The sequence below is a fragment of the Camelus dromedarius genome, chromosome 13 (assembly GCF_036321535.1).
Source record: "Camelus dromedarius isolate mCamDro1 chromosome 13, mCamDro1.pat, whole genome shotgun sequence".
Lineage (NCBI taxonomy): Eukaryota > Metazoa > Chordata > Mammalia > Artiodactyla > Camelidae > Camelus > Camelus dromedarius.
The window spans coordinates 50,014,246-50,040,488 of NC_087448.1; the positions used below are offsets into that span (position 1 = coordinate 50,014,246).

At 37.6% G+C, this 26,243-nt stretch overlaps 1 protein-coding gene across 5 annotated transcripts in view; it reads right to left on the reverse strand.

Moving 5' to 3' along the window:
• The window catches only part of MTRF1 (mitochondrial translation release factor 1), a 28,597-nt gene that overhangs the window by 1,214 nt on the left and 1,140 nt on the right, over positions 1-26,243 (reverse strand). For 4 of the 5 annotated variants that reach the window (XM_064493114.1, XM_010991185.3, XM_031466077.2 and 1 more), the window contains 8 exons: positions 24,814-25,239; positions 20,788-20,879; positions 19,148-19,229; positions 18,844-18,951; positions 15,260-15,432; positions 10,605-10,722; positions 8,932-9,068; positions 5,515-5,613 (listed from right to left, as the gene is read on the reverse strand). In XM_064493114.1, the coding sequence (XP_064349184.1) occupies positions 5,515-5,613; positions 8,932-9,068; positions 10,605-10,722; positions 15,260-15,432; positions 18,844-18,951; positions 19,148-19,229; positions 20,788-20,879; positions 24,814-25,231 (1,227 nt within the window). In that variant the 5' untranslated portion in view covers positions 25,232-25,239. The remainder of the gene's footprint in view (positions 1-5,514; positions 5,614-8,931; positions 9,069-10,604; positions 10,723-15,259; positions 15,433-18,843; positions 18,952-19,147; positions 19,230-20,787; positions 20,880-24,813; positions 25,240-26,243) is intronic. The other variant, XM_031466079.2, reaches the window with a different exon arrangement.

Sequence of the window (26,243 nt, forward strand, 5' to 3'; positions counted from 1 at the left end):
AATGCTCAATATCACTAATTATCAGAGAAATGCAAATCAAAACTACAATGAAAATCACACCAGCCAGAATGGCCATCATTCCAAGGTCGACAAATGACAAATACTGGAGAGGCTGTGGAGAAAAGGGAACCCTCCTACACTGCTGGTGGGAATGCAGTTTGGTGCAGCCACTGTGGAAAACAGTATGGAGATTTCTCAAAAGACCGGGAATAGACTAACCATATGACCCAGGAATCCCACTCCTGGGCATATATCCAGAAGGAACCCTACTTCAAAAAGACACCTGCACCCCAATGTTCATAGCAGCACTATTTACAATAGCCAAGACATGGAAAAAACCTAAATGTCCATCAACAGATGACTGGATAAAGAAGATGTGGTATATTTATACAATGGAATACTATACAGCCATAAAATGACAACATAACGCCATTTGCAGCAACATGGATGTTTCTGGAGAATGTCATTCTAAGTGAAGTAAGCCAGAAAAAGAAAGAAAACTACTATATGAGATCGCTTGTATGTGGAATCTAAAAAAAAAAAGAATACAAAACAGAAACAGACTCATAGACATAGAATATAAACTTGTGGTTGCCAAGAGGGCAGGGGGTGGGAAGGGACAGACTGGGATTTCAAAATTTGTAGATACTGACAGGTATATGCAGAATAGATAAACAAGATTATACTGAATAGCACAGGGAAATATATACAAGATCTTGTGGTAGCTCACAGCGAAAAAAAATGTGACAATGAATATATATATGTTCACGTATAACTGAAAAATTGTGCTCTACACTGGAATTTGACACAACATTGTAAAATGACTGTAACTCAATTTAAAAAAATGATAAAAAAAAAAGAAATAGAGTGGTTTTAAAATCTAGAAGTCCTGTGTAATTGAAAAATATTTATGCTGAAATATTTCAGGGACAAGTGTCCTGAGGTCTGCAATGTGCTTTCAAATGGTTCAACAGCAACACAGGTATACATATTTAGAGAAAGGGGAAGTGGAGGAGGAAGAGAAAGCAAATCTGGCAACATGTTAACAACTATTGCATTTAGGTAGAGGGTATAAATGAACTACTTTAAAAATGTGTGCTTGAAATTTCAAAATAAAAAATCAAGGAAAAAAATTCTCTCTTATATTAACCATTAAACAATTCCATCACTGGATGAAAACTGTTTCAGTTAAGCCTTCACTGCAATTCCTCTCTGAGAAATGAGTAAAATAATAACTTCGAGTACCTTTCTCTCTCTCTGTTTTTTTTCTCTTTTGGCAGGAAGAAGGTAATTAGGTTTTTACTTATTTATTTATAATGGAGCTACTGGCGATTGAACCCAGGACCTTGTGCATGCTAAGTGCGTGCTCTACCACTGAGCTATACCTTCCCCCATCAAGTACCTTTCTTGTGTAATAAAGGTTCCGCATAATAGAGTTGTTTGGTTTAAGTGAATTAGCAGTCTTATATTTTAGAAATGCTCACAATCCAGGCGTTGGCTTAATAGAAATATTTTAATGTTGGCACCTGGAACATAGAACATTTAAAGTTTAGATATAGGCATAAACTAATCTTATATTTAGTCTTCAATGATCTTGAAGTTAAATCTTAGGTCAAGTGTACACATTTATCTCTCAGATTAAACTGTAGGGGAAGAGACATACCTATTAGCTTTGTATTCCACAAAATACCAGTATATAGTAAAATGTCAATTAACCTTTAAAATTAAACAGAAGGCAAAGCACTACGATTAAATTTTTAAATTAAGAAAACCATTTTGAACATAATGTGAAAACTGCTTATAAAATGAGTGTGCCTGGTAGGAGAGGGTATAACTCAGTGGCAGAGCACATGCTTAGCATGCACAAGGTCCTGGGTTCAATCGCCTGCCACCTCCATTAAAATACAAAAACAAAATGAGTGTGCCTGTAGCTCAAATTATTATGATACTGCCAAGGTGATTTCATCATCTGGAAAGTATGTTGAAAGGACTGTCACTCTTATTGACTGATAATCACATCACATTTAGTAAATTCAACTGGATTAACCAGAGTGCTAGGTACAAAGATCAAAGATAAAGGAGTTGTAGGGTTTTTTTTTTTTTGTATACATTTTTTTCATTGAACTATAGTCAGTTTACAATGTGTCAATAGGACTTGCAGTTTTTAACTTTCAGAAGTTCATGATCCAGTGGAAGAGCCAGGTAATACAGAACCATCCTAATACAATGCAAGAGATTAAAAAATAAAGGAAGAAAAAAATTTGCATTAGATCTTAAAAAGAGAATAGAATTTCTCCAAATAGAAGCAAAGAGCATTTCAGTCGAAAGAATGAGTATAAGGAAAGGTATGAAACAAAGTACATTTAAAGCCCAGGGCAGGGGTAAATTTCGGGTGTAATCAGAATAAAAGGCAGAAGATAGGCTGATGCTAAAGAATCTGCAGAAGGACTCTGAGAAACAGAATAAAAATACAAAACAATATGGTAGTCTGTACTTACTATCTGGATAAATAAAAATAAAATTACTTACAAGGGAATTCATGATAAGAATACTGGGTGACCTCAGAGAACCCAAGGACGAGAATATACAGGGTGATGCCACCACCTGGGAATGAAGCTGGGCCTTAGGAATAAATGGATCTGAGGATTCATGTAAGGATTCTTTCCATCCTTTTCTCCCATTTTTGCTCCTTTTGTAATAAATAGGGAAGAACAAATCTGACTCTATATTAGGTCTATTTCTTTTATTTTAGCCTTTGGATTCTATTGCTTGTTAATCCCTAAAGGGATGTTGCCTATAAGCTTAAATTATACGTAATGGATCATCTCTGGGACCCCTGCCTCCCAGGTAATGAGCATTAGGCTAAAATACCTTTGTTTAGCTCACAGGAAACATCCTGACCAGACCCACCTGTGAATGGCTGAAGGGAAGAATAAATGAACAGCTCTCCTCTGGAGTCTGGCTGGAACCAGGACTTTACCCCTTCCCCTTTTAGTATAAAAGAAGTCTGCATTCAAACTTGGGGAAGATGGTTCTTTGGGATGCTAGTCCCGCATCTTCTCAATCTGCTGGCTTTCTGAATAAAGTCATTATTCCTTGCCCCGACAACTCATCCATCAGTTTACTGGCCTGTTGTATGGTGAACAATATGAACTTGGACTCTGTAATACTTTAATATATCAGCTTTATTCATCTCTCACTGAAGATTGCTTTCTTCCCATGGTTGGAAATGTGGCTTCTAATCTCCCATAAGCTTTCCATATTTCAGTTTATCCACCAAGAGAGAATGATCCTCTTTGTCTTCAGTTTAAACATCCTGGGAAGAAACTCATTGATTGGGGCTTGTTTGGATTTCCTCCCCAAATAAATCAATTACTGTCTTGGGTCAAAATCATGATCATGGAGGAACATAGTAGCTCCATCAGGAACTACGAGGATGGAGCAGGGAGAGGGCCAGGCCCTTGAATAAGGGAGGAGAGCTCAGAGAGTCCCATAGGTGCCTGCTTTCTTTCCTCTCCCCTCCTTCCATTCTGTCACAGTGGTTGCCCAGCGTTAAGGCCTTTATCACTTTCCAGCCTCACCTGCAACCATTCAGTTCCTAAATTATTCACTCTGACTAGTCTCTTTGCTGTCCAGCGTATAGATTTTAATGTTTTACTGCATTTTTTTCCCATACCATTTTCAAACCTTTTCCTTTTACTAACTTGGAATGGTTTCTTTTGAATTCCAATAAGTTGGTTAGTGATTATTAGATCAAACCAATTAAGATTGCCCTTATTCTTTCTCTTTTTGTTTTGTTTTTTGGGTTTTTCTTTTGGGTGGGGTGGGAGGGCAGTAATTAGGTTTTTATTTATTTATTTCTACTGGAAGTACTGGGGATTGAACCCAGGACCTTGTGCATGCTAGGCACACACTTTACCACTGAGCTATACCCTCCCCCCATTCTTATTCTTTCTGAGTCTGGCATGCTAGTTTAGTTAGTAATAACATGTTAAGTATTTAAGCCAAAGTCTCATATTTTATAACTATAAAAGCCAGTTAATCTGCCTCTGTTTCATGACTGAATACCAAACTGAGAACCTGTGTGTCCTTCTAAAACATGTTACTGGTCACAGAATGTGTCTGTCTCATGGAAAACCATCACCACTACTAGAAAAACAACTTAAAAATTATGGTGTAATTAATAATATGGCTCAACAGGCTTGGTATTACTGCGTGTTTCTGGAGAAAAAGGAAGTTAGCAAATATCTTCTCCTTTTCAAAAAGGCTCTCATATTCCTATGCAAGACAGCCTTCAATTGCTGAGAAGACAGAGGAAGTGGCATAAGAGACAAAGAAATTTCTAAATATGTTAAAGACACAGACATTTCCTTTGTAAAATTAAGACTTTAATTTTGTGTACAGAATGAGACAGAATTAAGTGAAAGAAGCCCGAGGTATCACATGGTACCAAGGACAGGGATCAAAACCTGTCTCCTGCCTTTTCCACACAGTCCTCTCTGGGAACCAGTTCATTTTCTCCATCAGTGGAAGAAGAAGGGCAATTTGTGCTTCACCATTAATGTGTTAATGTCAGTGATCCCGGCGACCTGGATTTAGGCTAATGTTCAAGCCAAACTGACAGTCTTCCCCGCCCCAACCCAACCCAGCATAATTGTTAACACCTGACTCTAATGAAGACACACTGGGGAAGGCAGAACTCTAAGATGCCCCCTGGTGTACACAGCTGGCATAACTCCCTCCCTCAAGTGCAGGCAGAAGCTGTGAATATGATGGAATATCATTTCCAGTGATTGGATGACTAGTTAGTTGACTTTGAATCAATCAAAAGGAATATTATTCAGGTGGGCCTGACCTAAACAGGTGACCCCTTAAAAAGGCCATTCTTGCAAGAGCTTCAAAGTTGGAGAGGGCACAGGGAGGGGGCCATATAGCAAGCAACTGTGGTTGGTCTTTGGGAGCTGACAGCAGCATACAGCTGATGGCCAGCAAGAAAATGGGGGCTTCACTCCTACAACTCAAAGGAATGGAATTCTGCCAACAACCACATAAGCTTGGAAGAGAACTCCAAGCTCTAGAAAGGCATGCAGCCTGGCCAGCACCTTGATTTCAGCCTTGTGAGATCAAAGCAAAGAACTCAGCTCTGTCGTGCCTGAATTTCTGTCGTGCCTACAGTAAACGTGAGATAATAAGTAGGTATTATTTTAAGCCACTAAGTTTGCAATAATTTGTTACACAGCAATAGAAACTTGGTAGACATATATTGAAAATATATTAATACATTGTGATTGCATAACAAAGAATTTGGAATTTAAAAGCAAGTTGTTTCAAATTTACATAAAGACCATATTTCTTATCTGCAAACTAATAAAAATGTTTGCAGATTTGGGGTACTAACATAAACTATCTTAATGATTTTAAATTACTTGGTAATATTTCAGAGATGATGCTCTAGAATTTGATTATACTTTCTTCGAAAATAAAAGGTACATAAAGCACACTCAGTGGTATTACCTTAATATTACGAACTTCATATGCTATCCTGTGGTCAGTGACTCTATCCTGGGTGAAATTATATGTCCGAATTCGCTCTGACTGGGCTCTTGTTCCCACCTGTGCCATCACAGAAAACAATTCAGACTTGAACTTTATAATTACCTTTAATACAATGGAGAAAGTACTTGAAAATGACTCTTCTAACAGTTTAAATATTTTCTAAAGTCATATATACAAAGTGAAAAGGAGTAAGAATGGGCAGAATTTATTAAGACTACAGGTTTGTAAAGCTTAGCTACGGGATAAGAATTCATGTTTCTTTGGTACCTCAAACTCCAAATATTTAAAATCAAATCATTTTTCTATCTCAATCGGTTCTTCCTCCTGGTTTCTACAAGTGACCCCACAATGTTCCCTATGGTCTAAGTAGGAAACTCGACATCCTGCATTTTAACAAACATTTCAGGAGTGCTTACTATTTGCCGGGCTTTACAGACACTGAAATGACCATAATCATGCCATTCTCTTAACTGCCCACTTCCAATGGTTTCAAGGGTTTTATTATATCCTGCTCTTTCCATTTCTACTATCCATCGTTCTAGGGCTCATTACTTTCACTATATTCCTGTAAAAGTCTCCTGAGTGATCCTCCACTTCTCGGCTTGTGTTCCCTGCTTAGTTTTTGTAGAGCAGAGTTTTCAGATAAATTTCTTTCTTAGGCTCCTTTTTGTCTACTGAGCAGACACGACTCAACTCAGCTTTCAAGGCCACCTCATAATGTGGCCACCTTTCCCAACATTGTTTCTGAAAATCATGTGAAATTTCTATAATGTCATTTATTATACCATATCATTATTATGTGCAAGTCTGTTAACTCTGCTAAAACATCATCTCAAGGGATGCCCTTCCTCAGCACTCCCCTACCATCTCTGTCTTTTCTGGTCCCAACAATTGAAATATGTCATTTTCCTTCTTTGAAACCCCATGCACTTGGATCTTCACGGCACACCAGTCTGCCTTATGCTATGATTATTTGTATTCTTTTTTTCCTTAAAAATTTTTTTTTTATTGAAGTATAGTTGATTTACAGTGTTGTGTTAATTTCTGGTACACAGCATAGTGATTCAGTTACACACATATATATTCTTTTCCATATTCTTTTTCATTATCAATTACAAGATATTGAATGTAGTTCTCTGTGCTCTACATTAGGACCCTGTTCTTTATCTGTTTTATATACAGTAGTTTATATCTGCTAATCCCACCCACCCCGCCCCTGGTTACTTGTGTTCTTAGTCTAGTCTGCTCATCTTCCCTCCCTCCCCCATATACAACGCACACAGCACTCTCTCTTACTCACTTTCACCTTTTAAGATTAAAAAAAAAAAAAAGACACTTATATAACTTATTCTCCAAAGCAAATAATATGAAACTGAACTCCAAAGTATGGCTGAGCATCAGGAGAGTTCTTTCTCCCCTTAACAGAGGCACTGGGGATTGAACCCAGGACCCTGTGCCTGCCAAACGTGCACTCTCATCCACCATATTGAGAATTTTTAAAAATTAGCTTCCAAAGCCCAACCTAAGATATACTGAGTCACGGGTTATATATTTTTAAACCATTCCCAGGCCATCCATTCTGTAACCAGCCTGGTTTGGAAACCACTATCCCAAAGCACCATATGAACACCTAGGATCCCATCCAGATCAATTAAATCCGAATTTCTAGGGGTGGGGCCTAGACATCTACAAAGCTTTCTAGGTGGTAAGTGAGCCAAGGTTGAGAACCTGGCATAATGCCTTCCATATAAAGGCTGCTGGGGGCATGGGGGTATAGCTCAGTGGTAGAGCGCATGCTTAGCATGCAAGAGGCCCTAAGTTCAATTCCCAGTACCTCCATTAAAAGAAAAAAAGAAAAAAGAAAAGCCATTGTATACATTAGTTGGAGAAAAACTTCTAATCATCAGAAATATCTACTAAAAAATTTCACATGATGGACAAGTTAACTGGGAGGCACAGAGGGCTCCTCTGGCCTCTCAAAGCAGACTACTGAAGAAGACACACACGCGTACAATTTGCGTAAAGCCGATCTTGAATACTTTAAAAATTACTATGTGGAACATCTGATGCCAAAATGTCAAATGGCAAGTAAATCCCAATGTCTTTTATTAAATCAAATGTGGCAGAGCTGGCAGTGCGTATGCCATCACTTAGTCGCCAAGAAGCAATGATTTGTAAATGAGCACCCCTATCTGCAAACGTACACACTGACGCAGTGCCACAAACCGGGGCTACCACGGATAAAGGAGTAATATATTATTTTTCCTGTCACTTTTACTACTGACAGGTCAGAATGCGGGTAAGGGGAACTAGAAAGGCAAACTGTGAAAGACTAGGGCACCCAGGTGAAAAAAATAATGTTTAGCTTTATACAAGTTATCCTAAAAGACCACAAAAATCTTCCAAATTTACTGTAGCATAGCCACCTACAAATAACACAACAGCAGTTATTTCTGGGTTCCATTTTCTTTCAATCTCTCTCAAACTTTGCCTTTTTTAGAATTAAAAATCATACAACACTTTGTTTACTTAAAACAATGACATTTTCTTGTAATGAGCCATAACGGAAAAGAAACTGAAAATACATGTATGTATGTATATGTATCACTGAATTGCTTTGCTGCACACCTGAAACTAACATTGTAAATCAACTATACTTCAATAAAAATAATAAGAAAAAAAATGACATCTTGCTTACAACATCTATTTACACAGTCAAATAAATAATACTAAGAATGTATACAGTGTAAAATTCAAAAAGTACAAAATGGTACATAGCAAAAAAAAAAAAAAATCTCCCTTCTGCTCCTTGTTCCCAGACTGTATCAGAAGCAATCACTATTAACCAGTTTTTGCAGTGCCACATATTTTTGATCTCACATAAAATTATAATGAAAGCATAGGTTTTTAAATATAAAAAGCTTAAATGTCTCTTAATCTCCAGAGAACTATCTTTTACACTAAGTCCCTCAAAAGACAATCATTATGTAAACTGGGAAGGAAACAACTGGAAATAATTTTTAGTTCACACATATCTCCTCTACCATTTAGAAATAGGTATGTCCAAATTTAGCTATAACCCAACAGCCTTAAATATTGCTATTTACAAATAGCATGTTTTCCTATGCTCCAACGTATTTCCATTCGATCAAGAATAAATACCATGGAGGGGGGGTGACAGGTGAGTGGTAGAGCACACGCCTAGCATGCACAAGGTCCTGGGTTCAATCCCCAGTGCCTCCATTAAATAAATAAATAAACCTAATTACCCACCCCACCCAAGAAAATGAAAAAAAAAAAGAATAAATACCACATAAATATACATGATGACTTTTTGTACAGTGGCATTAACTTATTACACTAAATAAATCTTACCTGCAGTTTTCTGGCACTTTGTTGTTGACACCTGTCTTTCTCAATAATCTGCTGGTAGAGTCTAGCTCTCAACACACGCAAAGCTATTTCCTTATTTTTTATCTGTGATCGTTCTTGTTGGCATTCTACTACAAGTCCTGAAAAAACACAGGGATCAGAGGTAAACTGTAGCCTCCTTTAGCCAAATGAGAAGAGAACTGAGGTGTCAATTATATTTCAAAAAAACTGATGAAAAAGATAGAACTGAAGAACATTTTTAAAGGGGGGGGGGGATGTTTAATCAAGAAAGGGTTGAAAACATTTTGGATTTAGCACACTCCAGAAACCATACCTTGGTCGGGACGATAAGAGCTATAGATGGCTCTTTAGATTCTGATCTCTAAGTGAGGTATTTCAAGAAGAGAGACTGAATGCAGTGACATATGCAGATACTCTTATTCCCAGAGCTCAGCCTCTCCGCTCCAGCTCACTCAGTACTGTCACAGCTCAACAGAGAGCAAACTTCTGCCACCCCCAATGAAGTGCTACTCCATTCTCTATCTTCCTCAAGGAGAACTCAGCTCTTTCCCCTTAAATCACAAGCACACAGACAGCTGATGTTTTTAAAATGACTTTCCATATAGAAACTGATAAAAAAAGAAACTACTCAAATTCTTTAAAAGGAAGCGTTTATAGTGAATGTTTCTCAGCTGTCTTGGTTCTGAATCCAGCTAATCGACACAACTAGCCACATGGTTAGCCGGTTGGTTTTGGTAAACCAATTTCTGGATTTGGGTGGGTGTGGCTCACTGTGTAGCCCTGTTACAAGCTCCAGTCTAGCCCTGAAATGGTGACCCCTGAGACTTCAGGCTGTGTTCCTAACTTTGCAGCTACCACTCTGAAGATGTGTGTCCAATTCTGTGTCCAAATCTCTCAAGTACAGCAGAAATGAAAGGTACTTTTTGAATCACAAAACCCAAAAACCTTCTTAGGATAGGCCAGCTGCACTGATACAGCAGTAACTAGTTTGCTGGAGATTTAAAAATTTTCCATACAATTCTACTCTCCAAACTATGTTTTCTCTCTGTCTAAATAAGCTACAATCTACACCAGCTAATACTTTAAGTAGACTTCACCTCTACTGGTTGAAACTTATTTCTTGACTGCCTTATTACAGCCATGTGTTTGGGCTGCGGCACCAACTTGCTCACGTCTTCCAGGTACTTGCCTGGAGTTCTCTTTCTTTTAAAAATCACAACTAAAACAACAAGAACAGAAACACAAACTCCATCTGAAGTAAAATGAAATGATGTGTAAAGTCTCCCAACACAGTGTATAAAGACAGAAAGTGGATGGAAGAATGGCGAACGACTCAGCAGAGGAGGCAGGTGAAGCCTGCTTAATGACCTACCTGGCCTACAGTCGAAACTTGTTAGTGGATAAGTAGCACCCGTGCGCTCAGAGCTTTTAGAACCTCACTCTTAAATATATACATACAGCCAAGGAGGTACCTTTTCCAAACAGAAGGGAATATGAACACATTGGGGACCTCAGATCCATGACTCCAATGTCATCTTTAAAGGGTTTGTGTAAGAAACCAGACACCAACATAAGAATATTTCTAAGTCATGAATAGTTTTATAAGATATGAAAAAAAAAAAGGGTGAAAGTACAAAGGAAAAGGACCTGCTTACCTGTGGGGACATGGACAAGCCTGACAGCACTGTCAGTTGTATTAACATGCTGCCCTCCTGCTCCTTTGGCTCGAAATGTATCTATTCGCAAATCCTTGGGGTCCACTTTCACATCTACCTGGAGCAAAAAGTATAGCATGAGTCAATTCTACACTCAAGAAATACTTTAATATTGAAGTTATTCCCACATTTTTCAAATAAACTGTTCTGTTTCATGTTAAGTCATAGCCGTTGTGACTAAGAGGTGAAATAACTTACACCAAAGAAAGAACCATAAACTCCCTGTTCCAATGGACGTCATTTTTAACACTGATTTACAAAGCTACGAGATCACTGAGTTATGTAATCTTTCCAAAGTTTCACCATCCATCATCCCACAAAGTTACACTAGATACAAAATATATTTAAAAAAAAAAGTATGTGTGTATATATAAAGTTGATTCTCATTATTCCCTGATTCTGTATTTGCAAGTACACCTACTAGCTTAAATGTACTTGTTCCCTCAGATCAATTATGGTAGCACTGTCAGAGCATTTGCAGACATATGCAGAGCAGCAAAAAATTCAAGTCACTCTACAAGTACATGTTCCCAGTGAGGTGGAACAAAGTGACTCTTGGCTTTCTTGTTTCAGCTCCTGCAGAGATGAGCAGAGGATGAAGACAGGAGGGACAGGGCAGCGCAGTGCAAGACGCGCCGGCTCTGGGGCCAGTGGGACATGGTTTGACTTTTCAGCTACAGCACCTGTTAGCAAGGTGGCCTCAGGCAAGTCACTTAACACTTCTGAACACCATTTTCTCTCTTGTAAAATAAAGACAAGAGAATGTACCAGTATAGGTTGTTTCTAGGATTTAAGATTATAATCTAAGTGGGATATGTATATATAGTTCCCCTAGAATAAATGGTTTGGTATTCACTACATCAGCCTTCACTGTGACTTTATAGAATATAATTATTGTGAATAATGAGAATCCTGTGTGTGTGTGTGTGCTTATTAGTGGACTGAATGAAGGCACCCAAAAAGGTACGTTCTGTACCTTTTCTGGGAAAAGGGTCTTTGCAGATGTAATTGAGTTAAGACGTGATCACCTTGGATTATTCAGTTAGGTTCTAAATCCAATGACAAGTGTCCTCAAACAAGACATTCAGAGAAGAGAGAAGAGAAGACCATGGAAATTCAGAGGCAGAGATTAGAGCTGTGCAGCTTCAAGCCAAGGGACACACACAGACACCAGAAGCTGAAGAGGCAAGGGAGGATCCTCCCCCAGAACCTTTGTAGGGATCATGGCCCTACCAATACCTTGATTTTGGATTTCTGGACTCTAGAATTGTGAGAGAATAGATTTCTGTTGTTTTAAGTCTCTAAGTTTGTGATAGTTCATTATGACAGTCTTAGAAAATTTTCATATATATATATATATATATATATATATATATATATATATATATATATACACATACACACACACACACAAATAGACAAATATATACAAAATATGCTGTTTTTGAGAGGAGACCTAATATTTTATTCCACATTTATCATTTATTTGTATGAATGACAAACAGTAAGTTTGACTTTTCTCCTTAGAAAGTACACCAATAACAGAGTCAAGGTTAGAATCTAATAAACAACTTAGCTGATTGCTCTTCTGTTTCCTCTAAAATGAGTACCATATGATGAAGAAAAAGATTATACAGTGCAAAAATTATATAGCTTTATATAGAAATATGCTAGTATTGGCTAACTTAAAATTTCAATAAATACTACAGAGATGAAGAGTAATTTCTGGGGGAGGGTATAGCTCAGTGGTAGAGTGCATGCCTAGCACGCACTAGGTTTTGGGTTCAATCCCCAGTATCTCCATTAAAAAAATAAGTAAATAAACCTAATTATCTCCCCCTTAAAAAAATTTTTTTTTAAAAAGAGTAATTTCCCATTTCTTGTGTTTGCAGTATATTAAGTAGGTAGGTAACAAATATGTCAATATTATATGTTACAGTCTCCCAAATGTTCAAGAAATTATCTAATGACTTTTGGGGAATTCTGAACATAGAAACAGTGACTTAATAATATACAAAGAATTTTAAATGTCAGTTAAGAGAACAAGACCCTATTCTTTTATGGAATGAAGCTTCACTAACTGAGTTTAATTTTCAAGAATATGAAGATAACAAGGGAAAAGGTAAGATGTGTTATTTATATGTGTGTGTGTGCACATACACGCACAATGGAATATTACTAAGCCATAAAAAAGAATGAAATTTTGCCAGCCACAACAACATGGACTGACTTGGAGGATATTATGCTTAGAGAAATAAGTCAAACAGAGAAAGACAAATACTTTATGATATCACTTATATGTGGAATCTAAAAAATAAAACAAACTGGTGAATATAACAAAAAAGAAATAGACTCAGATACAGAGAACAAACCAGTGGTTACCAGTGGGGAGAGGGTAGGAGGGAGGGAAAAAATAGGGGTAGAGTGTTAAGAGGTACAAACTACTATGTATAAAATGAATGAGCCACAAGGATATATTGCACAGCACATGGAATATAGCCAATGTTTTATAATAACTATAATAACTATAAACCAAGTATAACCTTTAAAAATTGTGAATCATTAGGTTGTACACTTAAATATAATATTGTAAGTCAATTCTACCAGAATTTAAAATTTATTTTTATTTTATTTATTTATTTATTTGGTGGGGGGAGGGAGGTAATTAGGTCTATTTATTTACTTATTTATTTATTTATTTTTAGAGGAGGTACTGTGGATTGAACCTAGGACCTTGTGCTTGCTAAGCATGCACTCTACCACTTGAGCTGTACCCTCCCCACTATACCACAATTTTTCAAAAAAGAAAGAAAATAGTGATTATAACTCATTGAATTTAACAAATAAATCCATAAGTCTATAATGAGGTCAATATATGAAATTCAATATATGAGTTTATAATGAGGTAAAGTCAAAGAGAAAGACAGCAAGAGAAAGGAGAGAAGGTAGTGGGGAGGAAAGTTCTTTACAGAAAAGAAGGCCAGTTAAGAAAGAATGACAGAATTAGAAAATCACCCTCCTGCAACCCCCAAATAAATAACTCATTCAGGCAAAGATTACTAATGGATGTTAAAACCACGGAAGAAAATTTATTGGGAACAGGATATATTACCCTAGAGATTACTTAGAAATTACGAAGGGAAAAATATACTTTCACAATGGAGATATTGCTGTGGTCACTACCTTAATTAAATGCTTAAACTAAGCCTCACTAAAAGTGGTACAATCTGATATTCTGTGACTTCTGATAAGATGCAACATGACTGTAACTATATCTGAAAACTATCCTTTGCTCCAAACGTGTAACCCGGATAGAATGGAACATTTAAATATGACTTTCAATGCAATACAGGGGATAAAGGAACAAGTTAAAACGCACTATGAGGAAACAATCAGAAGAATCCAGAACGTGGAACATTCTATAAGACAAATGGTTTAGACCCTTCAAAAAGTCAGTATCATTTGAAAAAAAAAAAATAGGTTGGGAGACTGTTTCAGACTTAAAGAGATATAACAACTAACTGCAATGAGTGAAACCTGACAGGGTCCTGGTTAAAAAAAAAAAAAAAAAGAAAGCCATAAAAGTATTTTTTGATCACTAAGGAAAGTATAAAATGGACTAGATATTACTTAATTGTGATACTGTGACTTATAATAAGAAACACATATTTGATCTTTGTCCAGTTCTCAGCACAGAGCTCCTAAAACCCTTGGAATTTCCTAAGTGATAAAAGCAATAAAGGTGTCTTTTGTTATTCATAACAAGCCCCTCTCAACTACACTGGAGTTTATGTTAACGAGGTGATATTTGGAAAGCCCCTAGATAACCACTGGATGGGGGCTGGTTGCCAGGGGAACCAACCACCTGACCAGAGGGTTGGAACTTTCAGCTCCACCCGACTCCTTCAACTCCACCGCTTCAGTGGAGGTTGAAGGAATCCTCAATGCCCAGTGGTTTAATCAAACGTGTCTACATATGGAAATCTCCATAAAAATCCCCAAAGCACAGGGTTCGGAGAGCTTCCAGGTTGGTGAGCACATGGAGGTGCTGGAGAGGTGGCGAGCCTGGAGAGGGTATGGAAGCTCTGCTCCTCTTCCCACATACTTTGTCCCATGAGTTTCTCCCACCTGGCTATTCCTGAGTTGTATCTTTTGTAATAAACCAGTGATTTAGTAAATGAACTGTTTCCCTGAGCTATCTGAACCACTTTAGTAAATTACTGAACCTACGGAGGGGGTCATGGGAACCTCCAGTGCGCTTCCCATGACATGGCAATGGAATGCCAGTTAGTCAGAAACACAGGAGACAACCTGCCCTTGTGACTGGTCTCAGCAGTGGGAGGGGAGGCAATCTTGCGGGACTGAGTCTAGCCTGTGAGATCTAACGCTATCTCCAGGTAGATGGTGTCAGAATTGAGTTGAACTGCAAGACAATCACGTGGTGTCCGCAGAGAATTGGGGGAAAAGAACTCCGCACATCTGGAGTGCAGAGAAGTATTCTGTGAGTACACAGAACACACAGGAGTTTTTCCTAGACAATAAATTTCCGGCTGATTTTCATAAACAACGGTACAGAGTTTTATGTCAGAGGTTACCTCATCTGGCTGTGGGAGGACAATGACGGACATCGTTCCCGTGTGAATACGCTGCATCCTTGATGACAGGCCCACCTCAGGGATTCGCTGAACTCGGTGAATCCCACCTTCATACTTCAAATGCTTATAGACACTGTCACCGGAAATTCGGGCAGCTGCATGATGTAGCCCGCCTATGAAAAAATATTCCAGGAATATTCATGAATTTTTCTTTCAAAGGGATCAGGACTGTAAGTGCCCTTATTCTAAGCCCTGAATGTGAGCACAGAGCCTGAGATGAGAACATAAAGTAGGTACAAGACTGTATCTTCCCAATGTAAATGCATGAATATATAAAAGGAAACATACTGAACTGTTATTTATGGTTATCTCTGGGGAACAGAATGACAGCATGTTTATTTTACTTTTAATATATATATATATTTTTGTTTCTAAGCTTTATATAGTAAAAAAATTTCACTTTTATAAAAATAGTATTAGGAATAAAAGAATCCTGGGGTGTTTCTGCATTGAACTATGCTATGTAATCTTGGGCTAGTTTGGTGCCTTATATAAAACAGTGCTCAATAACACAGTAATTTGATAATGATGAGTAACTCTATAGGTCAAGTTTTCAAGAATCTATTGAAATTTAGATCTTGCTTATCTGTGGAGTGGGAAGATAAGCACAAAATAATCTTGATGCCCAGGCTAGCTTCTTATTGGACATGTTTTTAAAAAAATCTTTTTATTATAAAATAATATACAGGGGAGAGGTTAGTGGCTCAGCAGTAGAGCACATGCTAGCATGCATGAGGTCCTGGGTTCAATCCCCAGTACCTCCATTTAAAAAATAATAATAATAAAAAAGAAAATTAAAAAAAATAATATACAGACATAGAAAACCACATTAATAAGATATATGGTTCAAGATCAAGAAAAAGAACTTTGTCAGTCACCCTGAAGGCCCTCCCATCTGCTCCTTCCTAGTTACAATCCCCTCTTTCTCATGAGTAACCATTACCCTTTTATTCCCTTCTTCATTATAATTTCACTAACTAATGTGCTGCCCTAGGTACTACAGTTTAATCTGGTCCATTTAAAAAAATTGATATGTCTTTCAAACCTCTCAATCTGTAAGTTCATCATCCATCTCGTTTGTTTCCTTCAATTATCTGTTGAGAAACCAGGACTGTTGACCCACAGAAATTTCCCACGGTCTGGTCTCCCTGATTGCATACTCTTGGTGCCATTCAACTTGTTCCTCTGCCCTCTGTACTGCCTGCCATTGGGCAGCTGGATCCAGAAACTGGATTGCCAGCTTGAGCTCCTTGGCAAGACTACAGAAGACACATAATGTCTGGTGGGCTCTCTTTTTTATGGTGTTGACAGTCTTTTGTTTGTTTTTTGCAGGGAGAGGTAATTAGGTTTACTTAGTTACTTTTCCTGGAGGTGCTGGGGATCGAACCCAGGACCTCACGCATGCTAGGCATGCGCTCTACCACTGAGCTATACCATTCCCGCTTTGACAGTCTTTGATGCTTAATGCACTACAGGAGTTGTAACTCAGTGATGGTCTAACTGTATAATTTCTTTCTCACTTATCAGTGTATCTAAGAGAAAGGTTTCCCAACTCTTGTTTAGGCTGCTCTGCACGCCTGGTTCAGAATCACTCTTCCTGTTATTAAATTCATCTCCTTTCATTATTGAAAGTTGAATTCAAAATACACATTGCAGAGATGACATTTCTGACTATTCTCTCATAATGCTGCTGCTTCTGTTTATATTCTTGTCTCTCTCCTCTCCTGCTTCCACAATATTATACTGGCCTCACCCTTTTTCCTGCTTATCTGACTCTTCTTTCTCTTTTGCCAACGAGTCTATCTTTCTAAATGTGGCCATTCTCCAAGGTTTAGTGTCCTGAATGTTCCCTCTCTACGAACTCTCCCTCACTTATTCTCAGTATCAGACATTATCTCTGTGCGAACAGCTATCAAGTAACTCTCAATTCTATTCTCTTGCCAAAGCTCTGGTTACATAACTTCAGCATTTACTGGCTATTTCTCAAGGGATGCTCACTCTAATAACACACATAATAATTCAAAAGCCACTAGCATTATTCTTCCCCAATGGACTCTGCCTTCCAATTTCTATTCCATCTGATGGCATGAATGACTATCGCAATCTTCCCAGCTAGAAAGACTAGATCCCTGGGGCTCATCTCCCTGGGGCTCATAGACAGATGGGATGCAGTGTGGTTCTGAATCAGACAGCCTTAAATTTAACTCCAGGCTTGCCATTACTTACTGTGTGATCTTGGATTAACGACTTACTCTCTGAACCTAGATCTTCATCTGTAAAATGGGATTGATAATATCCATCTCCCAGGGTTGTGAGGATCTAATACCCTACACTGCACACAGGACACAGTGGGAAAGGAATAGCTCCTCTTGTCGGTTGCCAAATTTTGCTCATTTTTCCTCTGAAGGTCTCTCACCTGTCTCCCAACTCCCAATTCTAACTCTCAGTCATACCTGGATTACTCCAACAGCCTCTCTGCAGTCTGCCTTGAATATAGCCTCTTCAATCAACCCTTCACACTGTTGTCAAAATAATCCTCTTAAAATATATATCCTCTTAAAAAATATGTTTATCAAATCATATTTTTATTAACAAATCTCCAATGGCTCCCTAACAATCAAGGCCTGTTCAGCTTTCACAGCCGTTCAACATCTACTCAAACCTATTTCCTTTTACTTCTTATCACAAATATGCTCTGGGTTCACTGGCTTCCTCACTTCTACACACACAGCAAGGTCTTTCCCACCACCAGGCTGTTGTTCAGGTTACCCCTTCCCTCTTCTCTCACTGGTATTCCCTTTCCTGACCACTGGCTGTATTTCAAATCTGTACCGAGCACAGACTTCCTTATGCTCTACACTGGTTTCCATTTCCCTTGATTGTTTAACTTACATTAATCCTCTTTCCCCACTTTGACAGTCTCTGCATTATAATTCATGACCCCTGTGTCTACTACAGTGTATCTTTATGTAACCAAGGAGACAAAAACTTCCAAATAGAGTAAAAGAATGGAACCAAAAAGAGAATTACTATCAGGTGTTCTGATTTAACACACTCGAGCATGTAAAAGTTTAAAGGCTTGCATTTGTAGCTGTTTATGTTGTATAAGTTTTTATCAGTCCAATTAGAGTGGGAGCTTCTTGAAAATAAAGACATGTGACTAACCTTCTCTGTATTCCCATAAACATTTAACACACCATTAATACTTTAGAGTAAAAACCTTAATACATCTTGGCTTTGAACAACAGAGCAATGATTTTCCAGGCAAGGCACATATCCATCCTCCACAGGGAAAGTTCTCCAACTCAGATACTCCTTCTAGGAGATGCTCCCCTCCCTCCCACTCTCTCCTCCCAGTTAAGAATTCTACTATAGTAAGCCACTGGGACTGATAAGCCTACGTCACAGTATTTAGTAGATACAAATCAAATGTTTTAAAAAATGGGACAATGTGGTTCTAATCAAGATCAGAGGAAAAATAATTTTCAGCATCCTCTATGGACAAAACCCTCAGATACGCCTACCATAATCAGCTGGTGTATAATTCAGAAGTTCAAATGTCCAGTGTTTATAGCTTGAATAATTCTGGTACATATCAAATATTTCCCGGGTAAACTGTTGGCAGATATCACCTAAGAGGAAAATACAAAAATATTCAATCAGCACAAATTTCTAAGAGTGTCATCCTTCAGTACAAGCCCCTTAGGAGCTGGGGACTATATCCAAAGTGAAAAACATTAAACAAATATTTAAAGTTACAGTGTCAAATCAAGGTAATGTTTAAGTATTTTTAAACAAACATCATTTACAAAAAATTATTTTATTGACCTCCAGTAGTTCTTCCAGATGTCACCTCTAAAATAACATCATTTTTGTCACATTTCTCCTTTGGCACTAGACTCTGGAAAAGCTGGAAAAGGGGGAAAAAAACAGTATTAGTGTGCATATTTTCCATGGTATACTGTTATTACTTGAACTTAGATAAAAGACCCCCAAATATTAAAAAAAATACCAGTAATTAACAAAATCACATAGCATCCCAAAGAGGTCTAGTCCTAAAATGCTTTAATAAGTAGACCTAATTAGGCCTAAAATAAGTAAGCAATTCACGTTTACAATGAATTCACTTGTTGGGGGATACGTTCTACAATGTTATCATATTATCTTAATTTTCTAAAATGCAGACATTTAGATCAAAGTCCAGTGTTTCATTCAATTTTCTTTGGGTTTTGCTTCTTATTAGTCCTGAACAGTAGCTTCCTTCATCCAATGAAAGAAGTAAGCTTTGGTTGTCTTCATTTGGAGAAAATGAGGATTTTTTACATATGATCATACATTCTCTCCTGTAGATGACAGGGCACCAGGCCCATGCCCTGTCTTCTTAGTGGAGCTGCTGTTTAGAGAGTATATTGGGGTGGGGGGAGGGTATAGCTCAGTGGTAGACCACGTGCTTGGCATGCATGAGATCCTCGGTTCAATCCCCAGTACCTCCATTAAATAAGCAAACAAACCTAATTACTTCCCCTCTCCAAATAAACAAATAAAGAGTATATTGAGGACTCCCAAGATAAGGCTTGAATAGTTTCTCAATGTGACAAGAGAAAAAAAGAGCATTCTAATAAAGAAAGTAACCAACTTTCCTCTTAGGAAAAAAAGGGAAGCAACTTTATCTTCATCATTACTAAAAGGTCTTTCAAATCAAACTGAAAGTACCGACGTGTCACGACTCTCCCTACTGACAATTTCTGAAACAGTCCACCTCTGCTAGAAATGCTACAGCCTGTGGGAGAGACTGTTAGACTAAGGGTCAGACATCTTACATATGCTTTTGACTAGCTGTCTAAATTGGTGAAGAAAATATCTGATATCTCCACCTCATCCTCCTCAGCCCCTCAAAAAACTCCTCTTTTTGAATCCAAAGCCCCTCTGGATTCTGAGTAGGAAAGACTGAAAGTAGGAAGATGGCAGATATGACAAAGGGGAACATGGTACATAGCACTGTATTTTTATTATCTTTTAGACAAATCATCCTTTGAGCTATGAAGACTTGTATTAACCCAGTCTCTATACCCTTGGATTCATTCCATTCTATCCAGAATGCAAATTTTCAACCCTTAACCCAATCATCATGAACCACTCCCTGTTTCTAAGACTTAACCGCTCCCCGCCAACCCTTTCCCCATGTTGAACTAGATTTCCTCACTAGCATGTATTCCCTTGCCTGGGAAGTTAATAGATTCAGCTTTGGAATATTTTCGTATAGGGGTGTGGGTGGTGTTTTCTTCTTTGACATCACAATCTCTTCAATATCATTCTGTACTAAATTATAGCACTAAACTCAACATTATCAATTATCACAGGAGAATAAATAAACTGATGTTTGGAGAGTACTCCAAGCAGTTAGTCTAGTGAGAATAGTATTCCTTCATATCAACACTATTGAGATCAGTTTACCTCTTAAAACATACCTCACTGTATAACACGTTGATTTTCTGAGCAATGGTTTGCCTCTCTTCTAATGCAAGTTCTTTTAACTGCTTTTCATCTTGCTTATATAAACCTACAAAACCATCAACAGAAATAATGGTAAACGTATTTAAATAGCTGCCTAATTTCTACCTACTAGGTTTTATTTCAGTTTAAAGGCAAGGGATTATACAAAAGAACAGAATAGTTAGAGAACATCAATTAACAAGTATTTGCTAAGTATGTCTCAAAAACTCATCATGAAAAGAAGTACAACCTTGCCCCAAAGAGCTTGTGATTTGAATGTCTATAAGTAATCACAGAAATCAGTGATTAATCAAACAGGTTTTAAAAGGGACTGACTAATTAAATACAAACCCAAATAAGCTACATTTTAAAGTGGAGTGACCATTTTTTGTCTAAAGGTGGCAGCCATTACTCAGCACACTGTGAGTAGACCAGCATGGCTAGAACCTCCATTTTTTTCAAGAGAAGTTGGAAATAAGAACTCTTGAAATTTTGAAATCTTTTGAAATGTTCATACCTAGTAAATATTTTTTAAAAACACCATGTGGGTCAAAAAAAACCCCCACATCTTTGTAAACTCTGCTTTATGGAAACAATGGTCCTTTTCACATCATTTCAAAGCAAGAAGTTAAATCATGGAACTCACACACCAAGCTATCAATGAGAGAGTGGCCAAGCATGGTAGATCCCAAAACCTTTGACTCCGCTGCTTTAGCTGCCTAGAGACTCCATTGGTCAGTGGTGATACCTGCTAAATGAGGTAGAAATTTTTGATGCTTAATAATAAAGAAGAAAATAGAAATGAAGAGTAATTCTAAAGGAGAGAAGGCTCTTCAACATTCTTCTCCAGTCGTGGAAGTCATCGGGGTCCAGTGGGATTCTATGACTCATTCCTGCTTTCAACATGTAACACTTGCTATGTGCTAAATACTCTGCTAGTTGCTGGGGACAGAAGGATGGATAAAACCTGGTTCAGGTCTTAAGTGGCTCAGTCTGGTGGGAAAGACAGACAGACACACACACACGATTACAGTATGTGGTGAGGGCAGTGCCACGAAGGCACAAAGAGTGGTCTAAGCCAGACTTCAACCTTTAAGAAAGGTTCCTAAACAAGGTGCCATCTGAACTACATTCTAATTATGAATCATCTGTTGCAGAATTATAACGACCTACTGGCCTCACCTTGTGCATATAAGCCTCAAATGGGAACCAGGCTGACATCACTCAATGTAGATATCTGCTGGGTCAAAGGTATTGGAAAAACCTTGATTTGCCATCATACAAAATTATTTTTGTGGCCTCTTATTATTTCCTGAACTGTAAAATCCAGCCTAATTTAATTTCATTGTATCAACAGATTCAAGTGTCTATTATATCCTACGTTTGGTGCTGCAGGAGATAAACAAGTAAGAGACAGACCCTGTACTTAATGAACAGACAACTTGGGGGAAGGGACCAAAGTTAAGACAGTTATATAACGGATCAGAATATGAAACAGAGAAAGGTAATCAGACTTGTTTTACAGAGGGGAGTGAAGCCAATTCAAAATATGATATCCAAGCCATACTTTGTAAGCAGACTGACCTTTAAGAAGGTGAAACTGATGGGTTAACATGATTAAAGACACAGACGTGGGATGGCCTGAGTATATTCAGGGAATGGCAAGTTGCCTATTTGGGTTGAAAGGTAGAATATACAAAGGGAATTAATATACTACACAGAGAGAAGGGGGCTCGCTCTGCAGAGGCTCTAAAATGCCAAACCAAGTAATCTATATTTATAGGCAATGGGAGCTAGGGGAAGTTTTGAGCAGGGGAGTAATATAATTAAAGTCATACTTGGACTAGGAAAGCCTGGAAGCGAGACCACAAGTTAGGACTTTATTGTAATCATCTATGACTGAGATATAATGAAGATGTAAACTAGTGGAAAGAACAGAAGGACTTCGGAACACTGTGCAGTGGATAAGAGCAGGGGCTGTGGAATCTCACTGATTGGGTTCAAATCCTTGCTCCTCTAATGATTGGCAAAGCAGCTTTTGGCATTTTAACCTCTTAGTTTCTTCAGCTATAAAATGGGGATTATTAATAATCACGCCTACCTCACAAGGTTATTGTGAAGATTCAAATGAGATATTTGTAAAATACGTAGTGCCTGGTGCATACTAAGACTAAGTAAATACAGCCATTATCATCATTATATGGAACGACAGAATTGTAGCTAAAGCTTTAGAAACAATCTAATCCAACCTACTAATAATACACATGATACAACCATACCTGAAAGAGGTTATGTCAATTTAATTGAGAAAGCATCTAGTAAGCTCCTATAATGTGCAAGCAACTTTCCCAAAACTAATTAACTCCAAATTTGAGTGGCATTAATCAGGAGAGAAAAAATAATCCTCATTAATGTGGGTGAAAGCCTCATGGGGCCACTAACAGAAGGCGGGAAAAGGTAAGGCTTTGGACATCCAGGACTTTACAGGCATAACTGTGACTGGCCTCTATGCTGCTTAACATCTGTAAGGCCAATAGCAGAATCTGGAGAAACAATGAACCCCAAGTTAGTCCACTATACTTTTTTCTCAATTTCTGTATATCTTAGAGATTTTTCATAAAAGAAAAAAATCTGTTAAGGCAATTATGCAAAATTAACTCAAATACATCAAAGATCTAAATGTAAAGGCTAAAAATATAACTCCTGGAAGGAAAAACAGATGTTAACATTTGTGGCCTGTAGATTATACAATAGTTTCTTAGACATGACACCAAAACACAAGTAACAAGAGAAAAAAAGATAAATTTAACTTCATCAAAATTAAAAACTGTGGTGCTTCAAAGGACAACCCACAGAATGGGAGAACATTTTGGCAAATCATACATCTGATAAGGAACTTGTATCTATAATATAAAGAACTCTTATAACTAATAAAAAGACAGCTCATTAAAAAAAAAGAACAAAATAAAATGAAAAGACAGCTCAACTGAAAAATGGGCAAAGGATCTAAACAATCATTTATCCAAAGATGATATAAAACGGCCAATGGGCAGGTGAAAAGACATTCAGGGAAATGCAAATCAAAACCACCTCATACCCACTAGGATTGCTAAAATCAAAAGGGCAGATAATAAGAGTTGGTGAGGATGTGGAAAAACTCGAACCCTCATATGCTGGTGATAGAATGTAAAATGATACAGACACTTTAGAAAATCAGTCTGCAGTTCCACAAAAGGTTAAACATAGAGCTACCATACAACTCAGCAATCTATGTCCACACAAAAACTTGTACACAAATGTTCAAAACAGCATTGTTCATAATAACCAAAGAAGTGGAAACAATATCTAACAACTGATGGATGGATAAATAAAATGTGGTATATCTATGCAATGGGACATAATTCAGCAATAAAAAGAGATAAAGTACAGAAACATGCTATGACATAGGTGAACTTTAAAAATATTATGCTAAGTGAAAGAAGGTCAGTCACAAAGGGTATATATGATTCCACCTATGTAAAATGCCTGAAATAAGTAACGCTACAGAGACAGAAGGTAGATTGGTGGTTGTCTAGGGCTGGTAGGGATGAGGGGATTGGGATGAGATGGCTAAAGCAGGGTTTCTTTTTGGGGTGGAAAAAATAATATCCAGACCATATTAGCCTTTTGATGGGGGTACGAACTGTATTTTTGTGTCCTCGGTCTGCAGCACTTAGGACAATACTTGATAAAGATCTATTCAGTGCTAATTAAAGCTTCTGAAAAGGTGCATATTCAAGTTTCCCAGACCCTTAGAGCTTCTTGGCAAGTACCATGAAAAGCTCAGTCTCTTAGCAGTTGCTCTTTAGTAGCTGAAATACTTCAAACACCCAGAGTACAGAGTTCTGTCCTTTTCAAGTGTGGGGCTTATAACTTGTAGGTTTGTTAAAAGACTGAGTTCAATAAAGCTTTAACTTAGAAAATCAATCCTGTACTTGTACACACACATATCTTTTACCTACTTTTACACATTGATTCTAATTCTTCAATGGCTTGTTCAGCCTCCTGGATTTCTTTGTAAATGGCCGCAAGTGGTGCCAGCTCAGCATGCCGTCGATTCAAGGACCTTCGATCCCCTTCACTTGCAGAGATAAGCTGCAGACAATGATCAAGTGTTTGGTACTCCTTACTCAGGTCCTCCATGTATTTCTGTAGTGCTTTATGCTTCCAAAGCAACCTAGTATCTTGACGACAGTATCTCCTGGACCAATTCTTATTTAACAGATGATGGACAGTGTGACTCCTGTTTCGTCTGAAAACCCACAGCCTTGTATCAAGATGTATCTGTGTAAACTGATGAGAATGGGGAGGGACGTGGCATTGGCGGTGACCATTAAGAGGTGGATGTCTAAAAAGCCAAACATACAGGTGACGATTCATCTCAGCATCTGAAACAAAAGAAACACAATCTGAAAAAAATCAACTCCACGGATATAAAAGCTGGAGAAGCCTCAAGAAATCTTGCTCAGCTCACTGTCTCAGCCAGCTCCAAATAGTTCAAAATTCAATAACCCACAAAAAGAAAACAATTCTCCAAGCCTCTAAGTATATTAAAATAAACAAAGATAGCATTTTTTCCCACCCACTCAGCATATATAATTAACTAGGACAAATGAGTAGGAGTGTAATTGATAAATATGTCAATAGACTGGGTTAAATTAGTTATTTCCTAGAAAGCATCAAGAACCTAGAATTGAATGTGTAAACAGGCACCTGTAAAGTAAGAAATAATCATGTAAACTTTAGGTGGCTCATATATTAATAGATTTCTAAAATTTGAAGGAAATATTAACTATTTTCTTGTCTAATTCTTTAACATTAGGCATCTGGATGTCCAAGGAAGTCAAGTAACTTAATCACGATTATTCATTGGGTCGGATAGAGACTAGGGTTTTTCATTCCCAATTATGCAATCACTATTCACAGGTGCATCCCTTTTAGCTGAGATTCTAAAGAAATAAAACTTTATTAATGACTAAGTATAAAATCCAATGAAAAGGAAAAAAATCATAATATTAAATGAAAAAAGCAGGAGTGAAAACAACATAATCTCAATTAGGTTTTCAAATTTTTCTACAGTATATGGAATACATAGGTTTATGAAGACATAATCCCATCATAAATTCTATTGGAAGATCCTTATTTTTTAAAAAAGAAACACACCAAAATGTTAATAAAATGATCTCTAGTTGTGGGATTATGGAGACTTTTGCTTGCTTTCTTTTTTTCCCCCTACTTTTTCATTTTCCAAGTTTTCTATGCATACAGCACATATTACTTTTACAATCAGGAAAAAATTACTTTAAGAAATTACAAGTTAGGTGAAATTGGCTGTGTACAATAATTATCTGTTCTCCGTCCCTCTAACAGAGATAATCAAAAGATACAACAC